Raw genomic sequence first — 18,255 nt, 5'->3', positions numbered from 1 at the left:
TGAGACTCAGACATAAGATTTAATAAATAGTGCTTTCTTTCTGACATTTATAATTATTCAAACAACCTACCGTGTAAAGTTTCTGAGAAGCAGCTTCCAACTCATCATCCCAGTTTATGCCTTCAATATACTGAAATGACTTAATCTGGAATTTTGAGGTGAAATGGGATATTGTACATGGTGGAGAATACCTTGAGTGTCATTACAATATATCTGTAATTCCCTGTCAAAAAAAAAAAAAAAAAAGATTTCTTTGCCTTATAGCCAAACCAAACAAATTAAAACACACACACACACACACACACACACAAATGCTTGTTCTGCGGGGTGCCTGGGTGGCTCAGTCAGTTAAGCATCCAGGTCTTGGTTTTGGCTCAGGTTCTAATCTCAGGGTCATGAGACTGAGCCCCATGACAGCTCCCTGCTCAAGGGGAGTTTGCTTGAGTTTCTCTCTCTTCCTCTCTTTCTGCCCCTCCCACCCCTGCTCATGTGCGCTCGCGCTCTCTCTCTCTCTCAAATAAATAAATAAAATCTTTAAAAAAATGTTCTGCAAATGTTATATTTAAGATACATTTTCAGAAAAAAAATAATGTCGATAATACTTCTTAACTAGATATTGTAATTGGACATTGGGAAAAAGACAATACATAATACATGCCCAATAGATACAGACTAACGTTCTTATTGTTCTACTCAATAATTACAAATAGTAGTGCAAGCAAATCTCACTATATATGAGGCTCAAAAAAAAATTGGGGGGGTTATTCTTCAACTTGTGAACATGGCCCAGAGGTACTGATATCAACTTTTTCATCCCCTAATTCCTCATTCCACTTCAATCATTCTTGCACATTCTTCCATCTATTCAACGCCCTGCCTCCCCCATTTGTTCCCTATGATACAGCCCTGGAATCTGAATCCGTCTGGAAGTTCCACTCAAACACTATGGATCCTCCTCCCGCTTCACTCTATATATGCTCCTCCATCTGTCTGTGAGGCCCTTTCGTTACCTCCCTCAGCCCCATTTCTCACTCGGCAAACACATCTTCCGAGACCCATTCAATACCACTTCTTTCTAAGCTCTCCTGGTTGCCCCCAAAGCAGGATTGCCCAGTCTCTTCTTTGAATGACTATGGCACCTCATTCATTTGTTTACTGCGGTCTTTCCCACACTGCAGTATTGTTACTTGTGGACGGGGAAACACATCTCATTTATCTTCATTGCTCTAGGGCTTTGCACGGTACCTGGCTCATAAAAAAAAAAAAAAATCAACAAATATTTGTTGAATAAGCAGTAAGAAAGTATGTTGATGAAAGGTAAGCGACTTAGGGTAAACATTGCAATTTAGAACAGGATGCTGGGATTCATCCAAAGAAAAATATTACAAACTTAAAGCCAAGTCCACATTCAACTTTAGCCTAAAATAATGAAGTACCTAAAATCTCATCATCTTAGAAGTGAAAGGAAACTTTGAGACAGTCTAGCCCGCTGTCTGCTGTATGGATCAAGAAACTAAGACCTGGATCTCATCTCAGGTTTCACACTCTTGAGCAGCAGCACAGAATCCTAACTCCAGCCTCTGGGCTCCAAATTTACAGCTTTCTCCATTTTACTCTGCCGTCTTTCTACCGAAGACTTTTGCTAGTCTATTGGCATCATTTGAGACTAAATTCTAAGGTCTAGACCCAGACGAAAATTTTACCTACTTTGATGCAGACACGCAAAAACAGATTATTTTGAGAAAACCATCCGTTAGCTAGAAACAAATGTTTGCATGGGTGAATCCACCTGTGTGTTTCTATAGGTCCCTGAAGGATTAACAGACACTGCCTATCTGGATATTTGGTTTAAAAAATTATAGACTCAGAAGAAAACTCCTTGTTGATACGTTATTTAAAAAATATATACTTTTAATACAAAGAAGATTATTAGCTTTCAAGAAAGAACCCATTTATACTCTCCATAAAACAGAACACTATCTATAAAATATCCGTGAAGAGACTGCATCACACCAATTAGGCTTTCTCTGTAAAACATGATTAGAATGTTAGAAGTAAACAAATAGCAGAAGATTTAGAATGGACATTAAGTTTCCCAAAGTCAATGACATCAATTTATTTTTGTACCTTTAATTACTTAATATGAGATTGATTTTATTGTCCATGTTGATAAACTAGAAACTGTGAAATAGCATATAAAGCTTGTAAAAATAAAATAAAATAAAATTGCATGAAACTTCGTATTGTTTAGAAAAAGGATATCTAACCATGTCAGACCATAAGTTCCAGCATAATGAACAATAAAATTGAATATTTAAAAATCGTTCATAGCACTAGAGAAGAATTTTTATACAATCGATGTGTTGACATATTTAAGTATATGGATGGAAGATCAGAGTGTAAATAAAGAGATGATTTGGGGCACCTTGGTGGCTCAGTCGTTGGGCGTCTGCCTGGTCATGATCCTGGGGTCCTAGGATCGAGCCCTGGTTGGTGGGAAGACTGCTTTTCCCTCTCCCACTCCCCCTGCTTGTGTTCCCGCTGTCTGTCTGTCTGTCTCTCTCTCTGTTGAATAAATAAACAAAATCTTATTAAAAAATCTTTAAAAAAGAAAATAAAGAAATGATAAATAATGATCAGTGCCTGAATTAGTCTCACTTTTCTTAGCAATCAAATATTTCTGTATGAATTATACATGTCAGATTTTTAACTGCAGAATATATCTGTCATCAGTGGACACATGCTCAGGGGAATGTGAATTAATGTTAGTACCAGCCTCGACAAAGCATAATTAGGAGGACAGAACTGTCCCAAGAAAATAATGTTTGCTAAAGCCAAAATATATGTTTTCTTTTTATTGCTATTTTGAAAAATTAGCCATATTATTGTTTGCCTTCACAAAACTGTACACCTAAGTTATAGCAACCATATTGAAGGTAAGAGGTACAAGTTGTTCATTATTTGAAATTGATACTAAATTAGAAAATGTCAGAAACAACAGAAGGATTTTGCATATAAACATAAACTTAGAATATTGAAAAGGTTATAGTAGATATATATGAAAGAGCAATCTGAAAACCCAAGGCTCTGAACTCAGATAAACACATTTCAAAAACCTAGAAACCAGAAACCCTTGAGGATAATTTTGAGAACCTGAAAATCTATTATGCATTTGTAATACATTTTGGTAACAAAGATGAAACAGAGAGAAATACTTAGGTTTGCATAAGAAACAATAAAATTTAAAAAAAACAGATGTTTAGTGGTGCCTGGATGGCTCAGTCAGTTAAGCATCTGCTTTCAGCTCAGGTCATGATCCCAGGATTCTGAGATTGAGTCCCTTCTTGGGCTACTTGCCTGGGGGGGGGGGAGTCTCCTTCTCCCTCCCCTTTTGCCTCTCTCCTTGCTTGTCCTCCCTGCCTACCCCTCCCACATCAATCAACCTTAAAAAAGATATATATATATGTTTATGAGACTCAGAGAGTCCATTTACTTTTAAATATCTTAGAAACAGAAAGGAGAAAGGAGTAGACAAAATATTAGGATGGAAACACTGATGAATAAGCAGAACGAAAGCACATTGCAAGAGCAGGAATGAATGATCACAGCCCAAAGGAACTTAATGGACATCCAAGTAAAGAGAAAAACTTACCCTTATCTTGATCCATGAGAATTCAACCAGAAACACTATAAAAAAGTAAAAACGTATCCTAAATATTTTGTAAAATCTTCTGATTACCAAAAACTATTTGATAAGTGGCCAAAAGAAGCAATTAATAACTCACCACTAGGGAACAATGAAAACAGGACAATAAAAATTCTGAAAGGGAAAATCCAACATGAACTCAGTGATAAATAAAATCACCTTTACTGGGTGAATTCTAAAAATAAAGGCTTTGCCAGCCAGAATTATAAAGAAGGATTTTAACAGTTATCAAAAAAATTTCTGGAAAGTCCAAGTTCACTCTACAAATAGATTTTGTCAATTAACTAACTAATGATTTAAAAAATTCTAAACACAGCATGTCTACTTTTTTATGGGTATAATGAAAAATGAACAATGTGCTTTCTCTTCAAAGAGAAAAATATGAAATGGAAAGTTTGCTAAGTCATCACTATGGTCCTTTCAGCAGTATTTTGGGATTTTCCAGAAATTTAAAATCTAATCCTTTTATCTGATCATGAATAAATAAAATAAATCCCATTAGCCAATATAGTATGGATTTGTGTTCACACAATTTTATTACATAAATATAATCTACTTTTAGGTCTCCAGGACAGAATATTTTTTATAAAACATGCCTCTTACCAAAATAACACTTTTGAAGAGGGTCTATTTCAAATGGTTTCAGTCCTGTATTCTCCTGCCACATAAATGCTTTCAGAAATAAGGTTTTGCTCATGACTGTTTTAGTTATCTTCTAACAGGTACATTAGAATCAAAGGTATATTATTTAATTTGTGCTACATCTTCCAGAAACAAACCGCATTGGTATCCTTTAGAAATGCATGGAATAAATCCCAGACAGGATAAAACTTAATGAATAGTAGTCCAAAAGTGACTGCTGAAGATAGGAAATCTTAGTACTCAAACTCAGAGATTCAATAAACTGACATAAATTTGTTGCAAGCCTTGCTCTGGGCCCAGCACTCCATTTTATTTCTTTAGAATATCAGTTGTAAAGCTGTTCTGATTTAAAAAAAAAAAAAAAAAAAAAAAAAAAAAAAAAACTCTTTCTTTTCTCTTTGAATAAAAAATGTTGAATTAAATTCAGCAAGACATTTTGCAAATTTGACACGAGACATTTATGATTTAGAAAAAGTCATGTACTACTGAAATACATTTTTGACTGAGAAATACAAAATTAATTTAAACTGTTATCTATCCAATAGTTAAATCTATACTATCAAAATTAACTATGACAGTAATCATCTCAAATACCATTTTGGTTGCTGTTAAGTGCCACCTTAAAGCAGTGTTCTTAGACTGAGGTATGCATGGGTACAATATGGGAAACTTGTGGGTTTCTACTCTGAGGCCTGTAGTGAGGACTGGAAAGGTCAGTGAGAGACTATGGGTTCTCATAAATGTATGCAGAACTAATGCATGGATCATAAAGAAGGTACATGAAAGACTTATATGTCTTTGATGTGTTGTCAGTAAAATTATCGCATTTTTAATTCCCTGCATTCAGATTTTAGGCCAAAATATAAAGTCATTCTGTAAATAAGGGTTTCATGCTTCCCTATAAATCTTCATAATATAGGTATATCAAGCTATTTTTGACCCAAGAGTCCAAGAGTCTGAAAAAGGGTTTGCAAGGATGTTATTCCAACATCTTGGAAGAGGCCATCAAGGTATTCTAGTTCAGTACGCTGTAGTGGGGAAAATGAAGTATAGAGAGGTCATTTGTGTTACCTTAGGTCAAAAGACTCTTTAACTGGAGAGTCAGAGAGAGTATAGGCCTTCTCTTGATTCAGGATCCTTGTAAGTCGTCAAAATACGTGATGTTTTTGGTACTCAGAAAAAGTATATAGAACTAATTTCAAGCATATTCATGGGGATATATGGAATGTGCTATTGAAATGAAATGCTTTATAGTTGAAAAGTAAAGCCTACTAAGTTTAAATGAAAGGAAACATTCAAAGTTAGCACTAAGGAGAAAGAAAAGGGAAAATTGCTGGTTTGTTTGTTTGATTTTCTCTTACTATAGAACAGGTAGGTATTGCCCCATTTACCAATAAAAGGCACTGAGAACCAGTTTATAGACTTCATAAGATAGTTTTCTGGAGCTGGAATCCCATGGCTCGTGAACAATGGGTTCAATTTACTTTGTTTAGTCACAAAATCAAAATTATTCTCTTTAAGTACTAAAATATGGAGTAATGCAATTTATTTTTTTAAACTGTGCATATTGGGGGACCTGGGTGGCTCAGTGGGTTAAAGCCTCTGCTTTCAGCTCAGGTCATGATCTCAGGGTCCTGGGATCTAGCCCCACACAGGACTCTCTGCTCAGCAGGGAGCCTGCTTCCTCCTTTCCCTCTGCCTTCCTCTCTGCCTACTTGTGATCTCTGTTTGTCAAATAAATAAATAAAATCTTTAAAAAAAAAAAAAAAAAAACAAAACCCTGTGTATACTGGGGCACCTGGGTGGCTTAGTTGCTTGAGCCTCTGACTCTTGGTCTCTGCTCAGGTCATGATCTCATGGGTTGTGGGATTGAGCCGACACCCCCCACACCCCCTTCCACATGCACACTCAGGAACTCTGCCTGAGTTTCTGCCTTCCTCTCCCTCTGCCCCTCCCATCTCGTAAATAAATCTTTAAAAAATAGAATAAAATTGGGGCGCCTGGGTGGCTCAGTGGTTTGGGCTGCTGCCTTCGGCTCGGGTCATGATCTCAGGGTCTTGGGATGGAGCCCCTCATCAGGCAGCCTGCTCCGCAGGAAGCCTGCTTCCCTCTCTCTCTCTGCCTGCCTCTCTGCCTACTTGTGATCTCTGTCTGTCAAATAAATAAATAAAATCTTTAAAAAAAAATAGAATAAAATTGTGCATACTCCTCACCAAATTTCCATTCTTTTTAAAAATGGTATTTTGTGCTTGGCTATCTTTAAAACACAATAGCCACATGATAGATATTACACCCAGAAAGTACAAGAATACACACTTAAATAAAAATGTGCAGCAATTTTATAAGCTCTTAATTAACTTTATATTATCAATTATGTATACATATTAAAATGTAACTTTATTTTTTTTTAAGATTTTATTCATTTATTTGACAGACAGAAATCACAAGTAGGCAGAGAGGCAGGCAGAGAGAGAGAGGAGGAAGCAGGCTCCCCGCTGAGCAGAGAGCCCAATGCGGGACTCGATCCCAGCACCCTGAGATCATGACCTGAGCTGAAAGCAGAGGCTTTAACCCACTGAGCCACCCAGGCGCCCCTAAAATGTAACTTCAAATACATAAATTCCTTTCTTTAGAAAGTTATCTTAGCTTAATGAATTTTTCCCTTCTCTTTTACATGTTAAGATTCTTCCTAACTTCTTGTTCTTGCTCCTCACTTTCCTCCATTCAAAGTATTTCCCACGAGTAAAGTTATTTATTTGAGCATTAGCTGGGACACTGACATGTGAACAGCACACCAGCTGTTTGCTGAATGGTTTAAATTACTGTACCTCATTGTTATCCAAATCCAAATTCTGTTTTTCCCTTGTACCTTGATTCAGAATGTAATTGGATGTCTCTTTAAGGGTGAGTTGTCAGGTTTTAAAAATATTCCAATTGCTTTCTAAAGGTGGTATTATAAATCTAGGCCTTTTTACAACTGATGTAAAAAAAACACGATAGCTCAACTCCTATTTACTTTCCCTGGAGAACTGGTTCTTCTGTGCTGTGTAACCGTCTCTTATGTGAGATTATTTTAAGTTAGTACTTTGAAGATTTAGAATACCCATATGAAAACACCCTTTCCTGAATACTGAATTAAGTTGCAGAATGTTGAATTAACCCAAAGAAAATAAATTTTTGTAGTACAGTGAGAGACTTATCTAATCATCAAAACCGATACAAGGGAAGAATAGTGTTAAGTGAAAAAAATTTTAATATTGTTTTCAAAATGCTTTGTACAATGTTGACTTCATAATGGGTTTGAAATTATGCTGAATCACAAAGTATTAGATCAAACAATACAGCTCCAGCAGAAAGATCCAACTGATCAGAGCCTCAAGTCCCTCAGTCTTCCCATCTTCATTTTGCTCCTCAGTGTGTGACACCTTCACACCTAGACCGTACACAGAGGCTCCCTTCCTCTTTGCTGACTACTTAAAAAAGACAGGCAGCCTTTGGACGGTTTTTTCTTTGGCCTGATATAGAAAATCCATCCCTACAACTGGCTGCCTTAGGAAACAGAATTTCAGATTCCTTCCTTTCCAGCTCCTATTGAGTTAAATGCAGGGGCAATAAGTCAATCAATACAGGGAGGCAGTAAATGACAACTGACCATAAACAAGCAATAAAAGTCTCTTTTCTTCTTGAAATCAGTAAGCAATGGAATGGAGATGGTATTATACTATAAAAAATCAGAGACTAACAGAATTTGAGCTATAAGGAATCTTAAAGGCCATAAAATTTTCAGTACCTTTCGATTTTCAAAATGATTCTGAAGATTTGTCCAGAGCATTTGTTTTTGATAGATTAAGGCTCAGTTTTTACTATAACACAACAGCATTACAGGGACCACGGTCACAGGAAATGTTTGGAATTGTGTTCCTGTGAACTGCTTTTATGAAGGGAAGTAAAGATGTTCCAAAGATTGATTCCTCCTTTTCCAGGGCGGGTGAGGGGTCAGATCCCACCTCTGGGGCCTTTTATTCCATCTTGGTCCCTTATCTGGGCTCTTACCCTGCTGTCAGACTGACAGGTGGCTGCTTTCCGCATGCTGCCCACAACGGCCCTACTGTTAAATTTGCTGATTCTTCTAAATGAAACAAGATGGGATTGGGAGGGAGACAAACCATAAGTGACTCTTAATCTCACAAAACAAACTGAGGGTTGCTGGGGGGAGGGGGTTTGGGAGAAGGGGGTGGGATTATGGACATTGGGGAGGGTATGTGCTTTGGTGAGTGCTGTGAAGTGTGTAAACCTGGTGATTCACAGACCTGTACCCCTGGGAATAAAAATATATGTTTATAAAAAATAAAAAATTAAAAAAAAATTTGCTGATTCTTCAAATTTAGGTACTCAACTAGTGACAGTAGAACCCTCAAAGTTCTCTGATGAATCAACAAGGGCTCGATTTTGCTGTATTCATACCTGTTTATACCTGGCTGTCAAGTTTAGGTCTAGGGGAAATTCGGAGGGTTTAATGTTAGAGGAAGAATTACAACTCCCCTTTTGCTAATCAAGAGGGTAACAGGTACAGGTTGGTTCTGAAGTTGGCAAATCGGCCTGCCACAGTCACCCTAAATAAAGCATGCAGCAACCACGTGGGAAGCAGGTGGCAAAGGCCCTTGGCCCCTTCACTCAGCATCTTCACTTGCACCATTCCTGTCGCGGGTGGTCTTGACACCGCGCTTCGTGCGCAGTTAACTCCCCAGAGAGCCGCAAAGGACCGCCCAGTAAAGCGGCCGCCCAGGTGATGGAGCAGGGACACCGGGGCGGCCAAGGGCCGTACCCCAACCCTAATTCCGAAAAACAGCCCACTACGTCCGGGGGTGCCTGAAGCGCACGAGGCACTTCCCCTCCGCGCCCCCACCTGTAGGGCGGCATCCCCAAAGCTCCTTCTTGCCCGAGTGTTTTGGAAACTGTCAACGGAAACTCAGAGGCCAGGGAATGTGACGGGCGATCATAAATATGCAGAAGAGATGGAGCCCAAATAGCGGACGCATGGAACCAGGGCTCGCGGGGGTCGGGGATCTGGAGCCGGGCTCTCGCTGCCGCGCGGGCGGTGCCAAGACCAGGCAGGCGGCGCCGGCGCACTTCGGGCACCGAGCCTGCAAAAGAGGCCCCGGGCGTGCGGCCGGACACCTCGCAGACGGCGGGCAGCGGGTAGAGCGACCGCCGCCCCGGGGCTCCTCTGCCGACCCTCTGTCCGCCTCCGCGCCCAGCCCGCTACCTCCCGGCCCCCGACCCCAGCCCCGGAGGCGGCCGCTGTTCCCGGACGCGCGGCCTGGCTGCATGGAGCCTGGCGCGGTGTCCCGGACAGCAGAGCCCGCCGCGGCGCGGGAAGTTACCGCGCGCCACGCTGAGGGCAGGAAGAAGATGGCGGCGGCCGTGGCGGCGGCGGCGGCCTCCCACGCGCCGCTGACGCCAATGGTGCGCGCCGGCCGGCGAGCCGCGGATGGCGGCGGCGGCGGTAGCGGCAGCGGCCCGGGCTCCGGCGAGGGGCGGGGCGAGGCTGGGAGGGGGCCGGCCGGAGGCGGAGGCCGGGTCGGAGGCTGGAGGGAGGCGGCGGGGACAGTTTGTTGTGCTCGGAACATGGCGGGCGTCGGCGATACGGCCGCCCCGGGAGAAGGCAGCGGTGGCGGCGGCGCGGACGGCCCGGAGCGGGACGGCCGCGGTGAGGCGGAGCAGCCGGGAGGCGGCGGCGGCGGCCACGGGCCCCCGCCGGCGCCTCAGCACACGGAGACGCTGGGCTTTTATGAGAGCGACCGGCGGCGGGAGCGGCGCCGCAGCCGCGCAGGTGAGGCGAGCGGGCGGGCGGCGCTAGGCCGCGCAGAGGGCGCCGAGGGCGGTGGGGAGCGTCGTGCGATCCCGTGCCCCTGCCCCGCGGCCGCAGCTGCCTCCGGGGCTAACCCGGGCTGTGGGGGCGCGAGCCGCGGCGGCTCCTGGAGCTCCGTGGCTCGGCAGCCGCTGACAGCTCGTCGGGCGGGGTCGGCGCGCGGCACCCGGGTCCCCGCGGCACACGCCGGGCCAGGTGTGTCCGAGGGCCCGCGCGGCGGTCCGGGAAGTTCGTCCCGGGTCCGCTGACCGCTCTTGAAAGGTCCTTCAGAAAGACCCCCGCGCTCTGCTCACGCCCGGTGTCGTTGGCGAGCACCTCCTACGTCGCAGGGAGCCCCAGACTGAGAAGCTCAAGGCTGATTTCTTAATTACTTTTGTGCCAAGGTGACTTTTTCATTGTGTGTTTTAAGCGAACTTGAGCCATAGAAACCTGTTAACTTGCCCTCCAAATATGTGTTCCTCAGCCGCAGCTATCAATGTGCTAATGACCGTGAAGTTCAGTACTTTGCCCAGAACAGAAACACGTAGAAACATCACTTCAAAACATTACCTGTGAACTTTTCCTAAACGGAAACGTAAGCCTCTTAAAAAAGAAAATTAATTAATTAATTAATTAATAACGGTTGTCTAGGAAAAGATGCCTTTGTGAATCCTACTCTCAACGACCAATTTTTAAGCCTGTTGGTAGAATATTATTTTTTTTACATGTGGGATCCTCTTTTTAAAATTTAAGTTGCATTTGTATTCGTCCTGTAGTTGTATATTAGGCTTAAAAAGATTTTGAGATACATGTTTCATTGAGTATACATTTTTATGTAATTTACATTTTTATGTAATTTTGTTTTAAACGGCAGCTGAGCTATAACTCCATTAAATTTCTTCCCCCAAAATTGCTTCTGGTGGGCAGTAGGGGCTCCATTAGCTGTTATTTCCTTCAGTTCCTGCAAATGAATGTTAACTCCTAAGGCTTACGGTATCATTGATTGTACTTGAATATTGAAAATGTAGGAGTACCTAAACACCAGAAGGTTGATCATGTGAGATCCTGTGACTTGATAATTCTCAGAAATAGACACAGGTTAGATTTTGAAGAGGTCTGTATCTTTGAAAAATTAAGTACGGACTGTGTCTTGTTCAGTCTGTTTCAGTTAACCACTTAAAAATGCTCAACTCTCTTTGGTTTACTTGTCAGTTAAATACTTGCTTTCAAGAGTATTTACTTTCTTAACTGGCAGGATCTAAGTAAGACAGTATTAAATCTCTCAGCCGACTGTTTACTGACTTAGACTTCAACCTTAAAGACACTCTGATGCAAATGGAAACAAGGGTGGCCCGGTTTCATTACAATGGCTTTAAAATATTTCTGAGTTTCAGGAAAGCTGATATTATAAAAGCCTTTTTGGTTGTTGTTTGCATACACAGAAAATGAAGTAGTCAGGAGCCTTTTGATGAGCACAAATGTTAGGATTTTGGAATAACCCCAGCACCCCTTGCGCGGCCCTTCCCGAGATGGGTCTGAGTATCTGGTACCATGGACCTCCTCAGACTTCACACCATGCATGCATTCTTCATCAACATGAGTTTGTGAGCGTGGTTTACATAAGCTGTTGGAAGTTGGACTTTTATTCTAGTTGCAGAAAGTTTGTATCCGGGAGACACTTCTAGCTTTAGTTGTTGGGGTGGCTCTCATTGTTTCCCTGATTCCATCAGTCTTGTGTGAGGAGAGATGACCGTGGCAGCTCTTGGGTATCAAGACTTAGGTAAGAATCCCAGGAATATTTCAGCTGGGGTTACCAGCCAGTGTTGTACCATGTGGGCCCCAGGTGTGTCTGCTCTGCTAGTCACATAGCTCTTGCCCCTGCTGGTATCCACCCTCTAACTCTGATGCCACATTGGTTGGAGATTAGAACTCTTTCAGCCATTCTTAAACACACAAACTGCTAAGCGGCTGTGCTTCACCTTGCTGTTCTAGCATTTCCCCTTTATACTGCTCTGTAACCTTTTCCTCCTCCCTAGAGCAGGGTTTAGAAAACTGTTCCCTAGGGGCTGGCCTGGGCAGGAGGGCCTTTGAGTGGCACCACCTAGTGTCATGTGGGAAGCATTTCTCCCTGAATCAAATGTCTTCCAAGGCTCTGTGCTTATACTTAAGGTATTAATTGTCCATTAAAAAAATTCTTTGTGTGTGTAGTTGACACACAGTGTTGCATTAGTTTCAGGTGTACAGCAGAGTGATTCAACATCTCTAGGTTATGCTGTGCTCACCAAAGTGTGGCTACCATCATCACCATACATACCTGTACATTTTTTTTAATTCTCGTGCTGCCTCTGATACTTTAGTCCTCCTCTCCAGTTTAGGGCAACCTTTGTTTTTCCCTTTGAAAGTCATAATCTTAGCATCTTGGTGACTTAACCATCAGTTAGTTCAAAAGTCCTGTTATCCTTTCTCCTGAGGAATTTAGGGTCTTATAGATGTTTGTTGGCCTGTCCCGACAACCTAGGATTCCATGAATGAATATACAAACCAGGTGCTTCTCCACACCTTCCCCATCTAAGTAAAATAATTCAAAACATAGTATTTGAGGTTAATATTTTTGTTTTATACTTATTTTTGCCCCTTTATATGTTTAGAAGATACATATAAATATTCATTTGTGTATGAGCCATTACGTATACCATGTACATGTATCTACATCAAGTGTAAGCTTTCGTTTTGTTTCTCATTTCAAACTCTTTAAATCACTTGCTTCTCTAAACTCTGACTTTGACTTACATGTAGCCTGGCGGTGGGTTGAAACTGTGGTACTAGTACTTACACCTTAACATAGTGCGAACTGGATACACCACTCATCATACCTCTTTTCTTCCTCAGAGCGTTCGTTGTATATTCCACTGTTGCCTTATGTGGTCAGTGTTCTTGGACTTTGGGTAGAGTGCAGAACTACAGATCCATCTCTTCTATCTTTTTTTGTTACTACTTTTAAATATACTACCATAAAATCTTAAAAAAAAAAAAATAGGGTGCCTGAGTGGCTCAGTTGGTTAAGCAACTGCTTTTGGCTCAGGTCATGATCCCGGAGTCCCAGGATCAAGTCCCGCATCGGGCTCCCAGCTCCACGGGGAGTCTGCTTCTCCCTCTGACCTTTTCCCCTCTCATGCACTCTCTCTCACTCTTTCTTTCTCTCTCTCAAATAAGTAAATAAAATCTTTAAAAAAAAATACTACCAACTTCTATTGTCTTTTTTAACGTAAGCTCAGATCACAAGTATGTATTACCATAGTTTTGTACTCGTTCCCCACTTTACTTATCTGTAAAAGTTCTAAGGGGGAGAGTTCCTCTATAACTGTGTTCCCATTTAGGAATCTACATCTAGCAGGTCAACTTTGAACTAAGAATTAGGCAATCTGTTCTTGGCTTGGTTTGGTTGTTAAATTGCTCTTAGACTCTGTGCTTGCTTAGACCACTTGCCTAATTCCTTTGGCTCTGTTGTGACTCCACTACTAAATGGTTCAGTATCTGAGTACCTAAGTTGACTCTAGTACCCGTGAAGACTTAACAGTAGAAGAATTGGTGTAAAATAAGCATCGTACCTACCAGTGAGGATAAAACAATACCTATATGTAGGTGTTGGAATATGCATAGGGATAGGTGTTGCTTGTGAAACAAAAGAGCTTAAAGTGAGGTTGTGGGTAAACAGTATTGTGTCTGATTTCACCAGTGCTGTGGGGCCTGTGCTTTTCCTTTTGTTTAAATGGTGACTCTCCACTTCTAGAGCTTACACCTGTTATCCATCTCTTTTGCTGCTTTTTTCTTTCTTTACCCATTTTAGACGCCTTGCTTTACCTCTGTGAGGAAATGAGCAGAGGCAGGAGGAAAGCCTAAACCCCCAAAAGCCAACTGAGCTCCTTTTTATAGTTCCCACAAAAGACTTTGAGCGGGACAAAGGTTTTAACTGTTCATATTGTCTACACCCTATTTTTTGTGTAATTGAAATTTTAAGTTCTTAGTACAATTAATTTATTTTTATTAGAATACTTTTTCATTTAAGTGGTCCTTATCCTCCATAGAATATGTTACCTGGTTAGCCCTGTGGCCCCAAACTTATCCTATGGATGATTAAAGGCTGCTATTCTGAAATTATACTTTAGTCAATTAATTTCTCACTTACAGTGGGAAGTAACAACTGTAAAACTGACTGGGAAGTTACATGGAGTAACCACAACCCTGAGATAGGTAAGGTAAAACCACTTATTCTTTGACACACTATTACTCTACTCTTAAAACTCTCACTTGCAGGTGTAAATTAAACAAGCGGTGAATTATTCATTTTGGTCTTTGACCAGGCAGTATTCTGGCTTTTTAAAATGTTGAACTTCATCCTAGTTTACCCTCCAAAATTCATCCCTTGCTGCTCTTTTGCTGCCCAGTTTGAAGAATGCTTGGGTGAAACAGGTCTTTGGAAAGGCTATAGCAGTGACTGTCAGATTATTGACATTCTGATCCCATTTTTAATCCTTAACCCTGTAACCCTGCAACCTTGGAAAGAGTCGCTACTCCTTGTGTCCCTGTTTTCCATCTATAAATGTTTAAATCCGTGAATATTATACCTACCTACATGAGACTATTTAGAAGCATTTTGAGGGTGTTAAAACCTTGAGTGGTACCTTTACCATTATTTGACTTAGGAGGATAGAATCACTATTGTATTGATTTCTAATTTGCCTTGTACAGAGATGTACCTCTGTGTTTGTGTAACAAACTTACATATTTTTACATAATGTTAGTAAAGTTTATTACCATTTTACATTATTTAAGACTGGAGATTTACATGTTTTATAATATTTTCCTAACAGTTAACCAGTATTACTTTCCAATTTTTTAATGATCAGTGCTATCTTAAGAAATATATTTAGACATATTGCTTAACATTTAAACATATTTATGGTTACTCATTACTTTTAATTAATGCTTTTATATCCTGGCTTCTTATTTCTAAACCAAGCTATCCCAGAAGATAATTAAACATAATCCCCTTTTAGGGTTGAGAAGGAAGCAATTTATACTGTACTTTTCTCAATTTAAGATACTGAACACAGAGCATTTCTGCAGTAAAAGATGAATATTGATTAAAAATACTCTGGAGGAGGGACGCCTGGGTGGCTCAGTGGGTTAAAGCCTCTGCCTTCGGCTCTGGTCGTGATCTCAGGGTCCTGGGATCAAGCCCCACATCGGGCTCTCTGCTCCAAGGGGAGCCTGCTTTCTCCTTTCTGTCTGCCGGCCCTCTTCCTGCTTGTGATCTCTGTCTGTCAAATAAATAAATAAAATCTTAAAAAAAAAAAAAAAAAACTCTAGAGGAACTGATTTGGATGTATGATTGGTATTATTTTCCTTATGTGAAATATTCACAAGTAGCAAAACTTAGTTCTTCTAATGTAGAAGCACTTGTTTGTGTTATAAGTATTTTTAAAAAACATGCTGACATTTCTTCTTGGTAAGAACTAGATAAATGAGCTAAAATTGGTTGACATCTGAAAAGTTAAGTCAGTGTTTAGAAAATAAACATTTGGATTATTTTATTTGGAAAATAGTTTGCTTTTAAAATATAAGGACAGATGTTTGGCATAACAAACATAGAGCCACTTTTACAAAGAAGGAATAAAATGCCACCACAGTATGGAAGAAGTTGAAGTGGACTTAGCAGAATGCTTGAGGGGTGGCATCCACAGGTAAAAGAACAATATATCCTTCTTAGGTAATTAGCCAGGCAGCTATACCCAAATATCACAGGACAAGTAAGTTCAGACAAACCTGTAGAATGTTAGAGAACAATGTCTAAAACAACAAGAACAAAAACCGTGAACCACAGCTATACTTTGGAACAGAAGATTAAGTAGCATCCTACAAAGTGTATCTATGGCTAGGGAAGGTGGGAGCAGCCGACAGAGCAGCAAGGCTAACTTACTAGCTCAGGTTTCAGGGCAATATAAGCCCCTTCACCTTTAGTCTGAGTCAAAGGGTTCTTTCTGGTCTGCCGAAGTCAGATTAGGGCTAGGTTATCTCCTCTTGTGTGATTGTTGGGTAGATGCATACTAATTATGGTGTAGGGGAGAAAGAACTCTGGACTTGGAGGTCAGAGATCCAGATTCTGTTCCCAATTTGCATCTTGACCTTTCAGTGACTTTGGACAAGTGTCTTAACCTCCAGGATCCTCAGTTTCTTCATTTGTAAAACATGAACGCCATTATCTGCTTTCTTTAGCTCTCAGAATTGTTGTGAGAATTTTATGAGCTACTATGTGCAAGACCTTTTTAAGTTGCCTCTTGGAATAAAGTGGAAGTATCCTAATCCTTTAAGCAGGGCCAGTTTTACAGGAGTGGGGAGAAGGTAAGATAAAGTTTTCAAAATACTTTGTCCCCTGAAGCTTGGTTCTTTTGTAAATATTGCTTTAATGTATCTTTAAAAAAACCCCATTCCCTAGCCCATCAGTGTGGTATTAATTGTATGCAGGCACTTCTTTCAGATTCAGGCCTCACTGAGGGCTGGACATTGTGAAGATCAGGATTTGTGGTGCCTGCTTTCAAACAGCTCACGAGCTGGTACGGGAGCCAACCAGTTAACAATGTTAACTTCATAGAAGTAAACCCAGGGTGCTATCTGTGAAACACAGAGAAAGAGGAGGATGGGGGGTGGTGATCCTAGTTTTCTAGAAAGTACATAGTGACCTGTTTACAAAAGCAGCTGAGACAATGATAGGCAAAATAATCTAGTGCCACGTATACCCCAGTGTTGATAGCAGCAGTGTCCACAGTAGCCAAAGTATGGAAGGAGCCCAGATGTCCATTGACAGGTGAATAGATAAAGAGATGTGTGTGTGTGTGAGAATGTGAGAGAGAGAGAGATGGAATATTGCTCAGCCACCAAAAAGGGCAAAATCTTGCCATTTGCCATGATGTAGATGAAACTAAGAGGGTATTATGCTAATTGAAATAAATCAGAGATAGACAAATACCATATGATTTCACTCATATGTGGAACTTAAGAAACAAACAGGTGAACACAGGGGAAGGGAAGGAAAAATAAAACAAGATAAAAACAAGAGAGAGAGGCAAACCATAAGAGACTCTTAACTCTAGGAAACAAACAGGGTTGCTGGAGAGGAGGTGGGTGGGAGGATGGGTAACTGGGTGATGGGCAGTAAGGAGGACAAGTGATGTAATGAGCCCTGGGTGTCATATGCAACTGATGCATCACTGAGTTCTGGCCCTGAGACTAATAATACAATGTATGTTAACTAACTTGAATTTAATTGAAAAAATAATCCAGTGCCAGATCCAGTGCCTTGAGGATAGACTGCTTGATTTTGAATCATGGCTCTACTGCTTTCTTCCTGTGTGACCTTGGCAACCTCCTTAGCCTCTCTGTCCCTTGGTTTTTTCATCTGCAAAGTAGACCTAACAGTAGAATATGCCTCATAGTTAGGAGAGCTGTGCACAAAAAACATGTCTTTATCATTTTGATTTTTTAAGTGCATACTTCTAAATTTTCCATTGCAGAATTTAAATGGGCGTTTATAACTAAAATTCTTGCATTTCTAGAAGTGGAATCCTCACATACCACGTTCTATATTTGTATTATAGTTAAGAACCTTTTGTAGGTTTGTATTATATGACTTGTTTACAGAAAATTAGTTATTAGGTTAGTTTGTTGATTATACTTATTTGCAACATTACTGTTTATTTTTGAAAACAGAATTGCAGAAGCAACATCAGTAAACCCTAGGGAACCCCCAAAGTAGAATTAGTACCTCAGAGCCTCTGAAATTACTAGTAAGGAGTTAAGACCTTGTGTCCTGCTTTGCAGTTGTCTTGTGCTTTCATACAAATCCTCTCCCTTGGCCATCCTTCGTGGACCCTGGGCAGCTTTTTAAAACTGCTCCAAGCCCTCGTTTTCTCTCCCGTGAAACTGAGATCTATGACTTGAGCAGGATCACAGGACTCATGTGTGATAGAGAGGATGCCAGAACCCCATTCTTCTGATT

General features: G+C 40.9%; 1 protein-coding gene across 2 annotated transcripts in view; it reads left to right on the top strand.

Moving 5' to 3' along the window:
• Positions 1 to 9,798: 9,798 nt before the first annotated feature.
• TAPT1 (transmembrane anterior posterior transformation 1) overlaps positions 9,799 to 18,255 on the top strand; it is a 58,578-nt gene continuing 50,121 nt past the window's right edge. The window contains exon 1 of one of the 2 annotated variants that reach the window (XM_059381344.1): positions 9,799 to 10,181. In XM_059381344.1, coding sequence (XP_059237327.1) covers positions 9,812 to 10,181 — 370 coding nt within the window. In that variant the 5' untranslated portion in view covers positions 9,799 to 9,811. The remainder of the gene's footprint in view (positions 10,182 to 18,255) is intronic. The other variant, XM_059381352.1, reaches the window with a different exon arrangement.

This window comes from Mustela nigripes, chromosome 1 (assembly GCF_022355385.1).
Source record: "Mustela nigripes isolate SB6536 chromosome 1, MUSNIG.SB6536, whole genome shotgun sequence".
Lineage (NCBI taxonomy): Eukaryota > Metazoa > Chordata > Mammalia > Carnivora > Mustelidae > Mustela > Mustela nigripes.
Note: the sequence above shows the minus strand (reverse complement) of the source record. Positions and strands in the feature narration are given on the sequence as shown.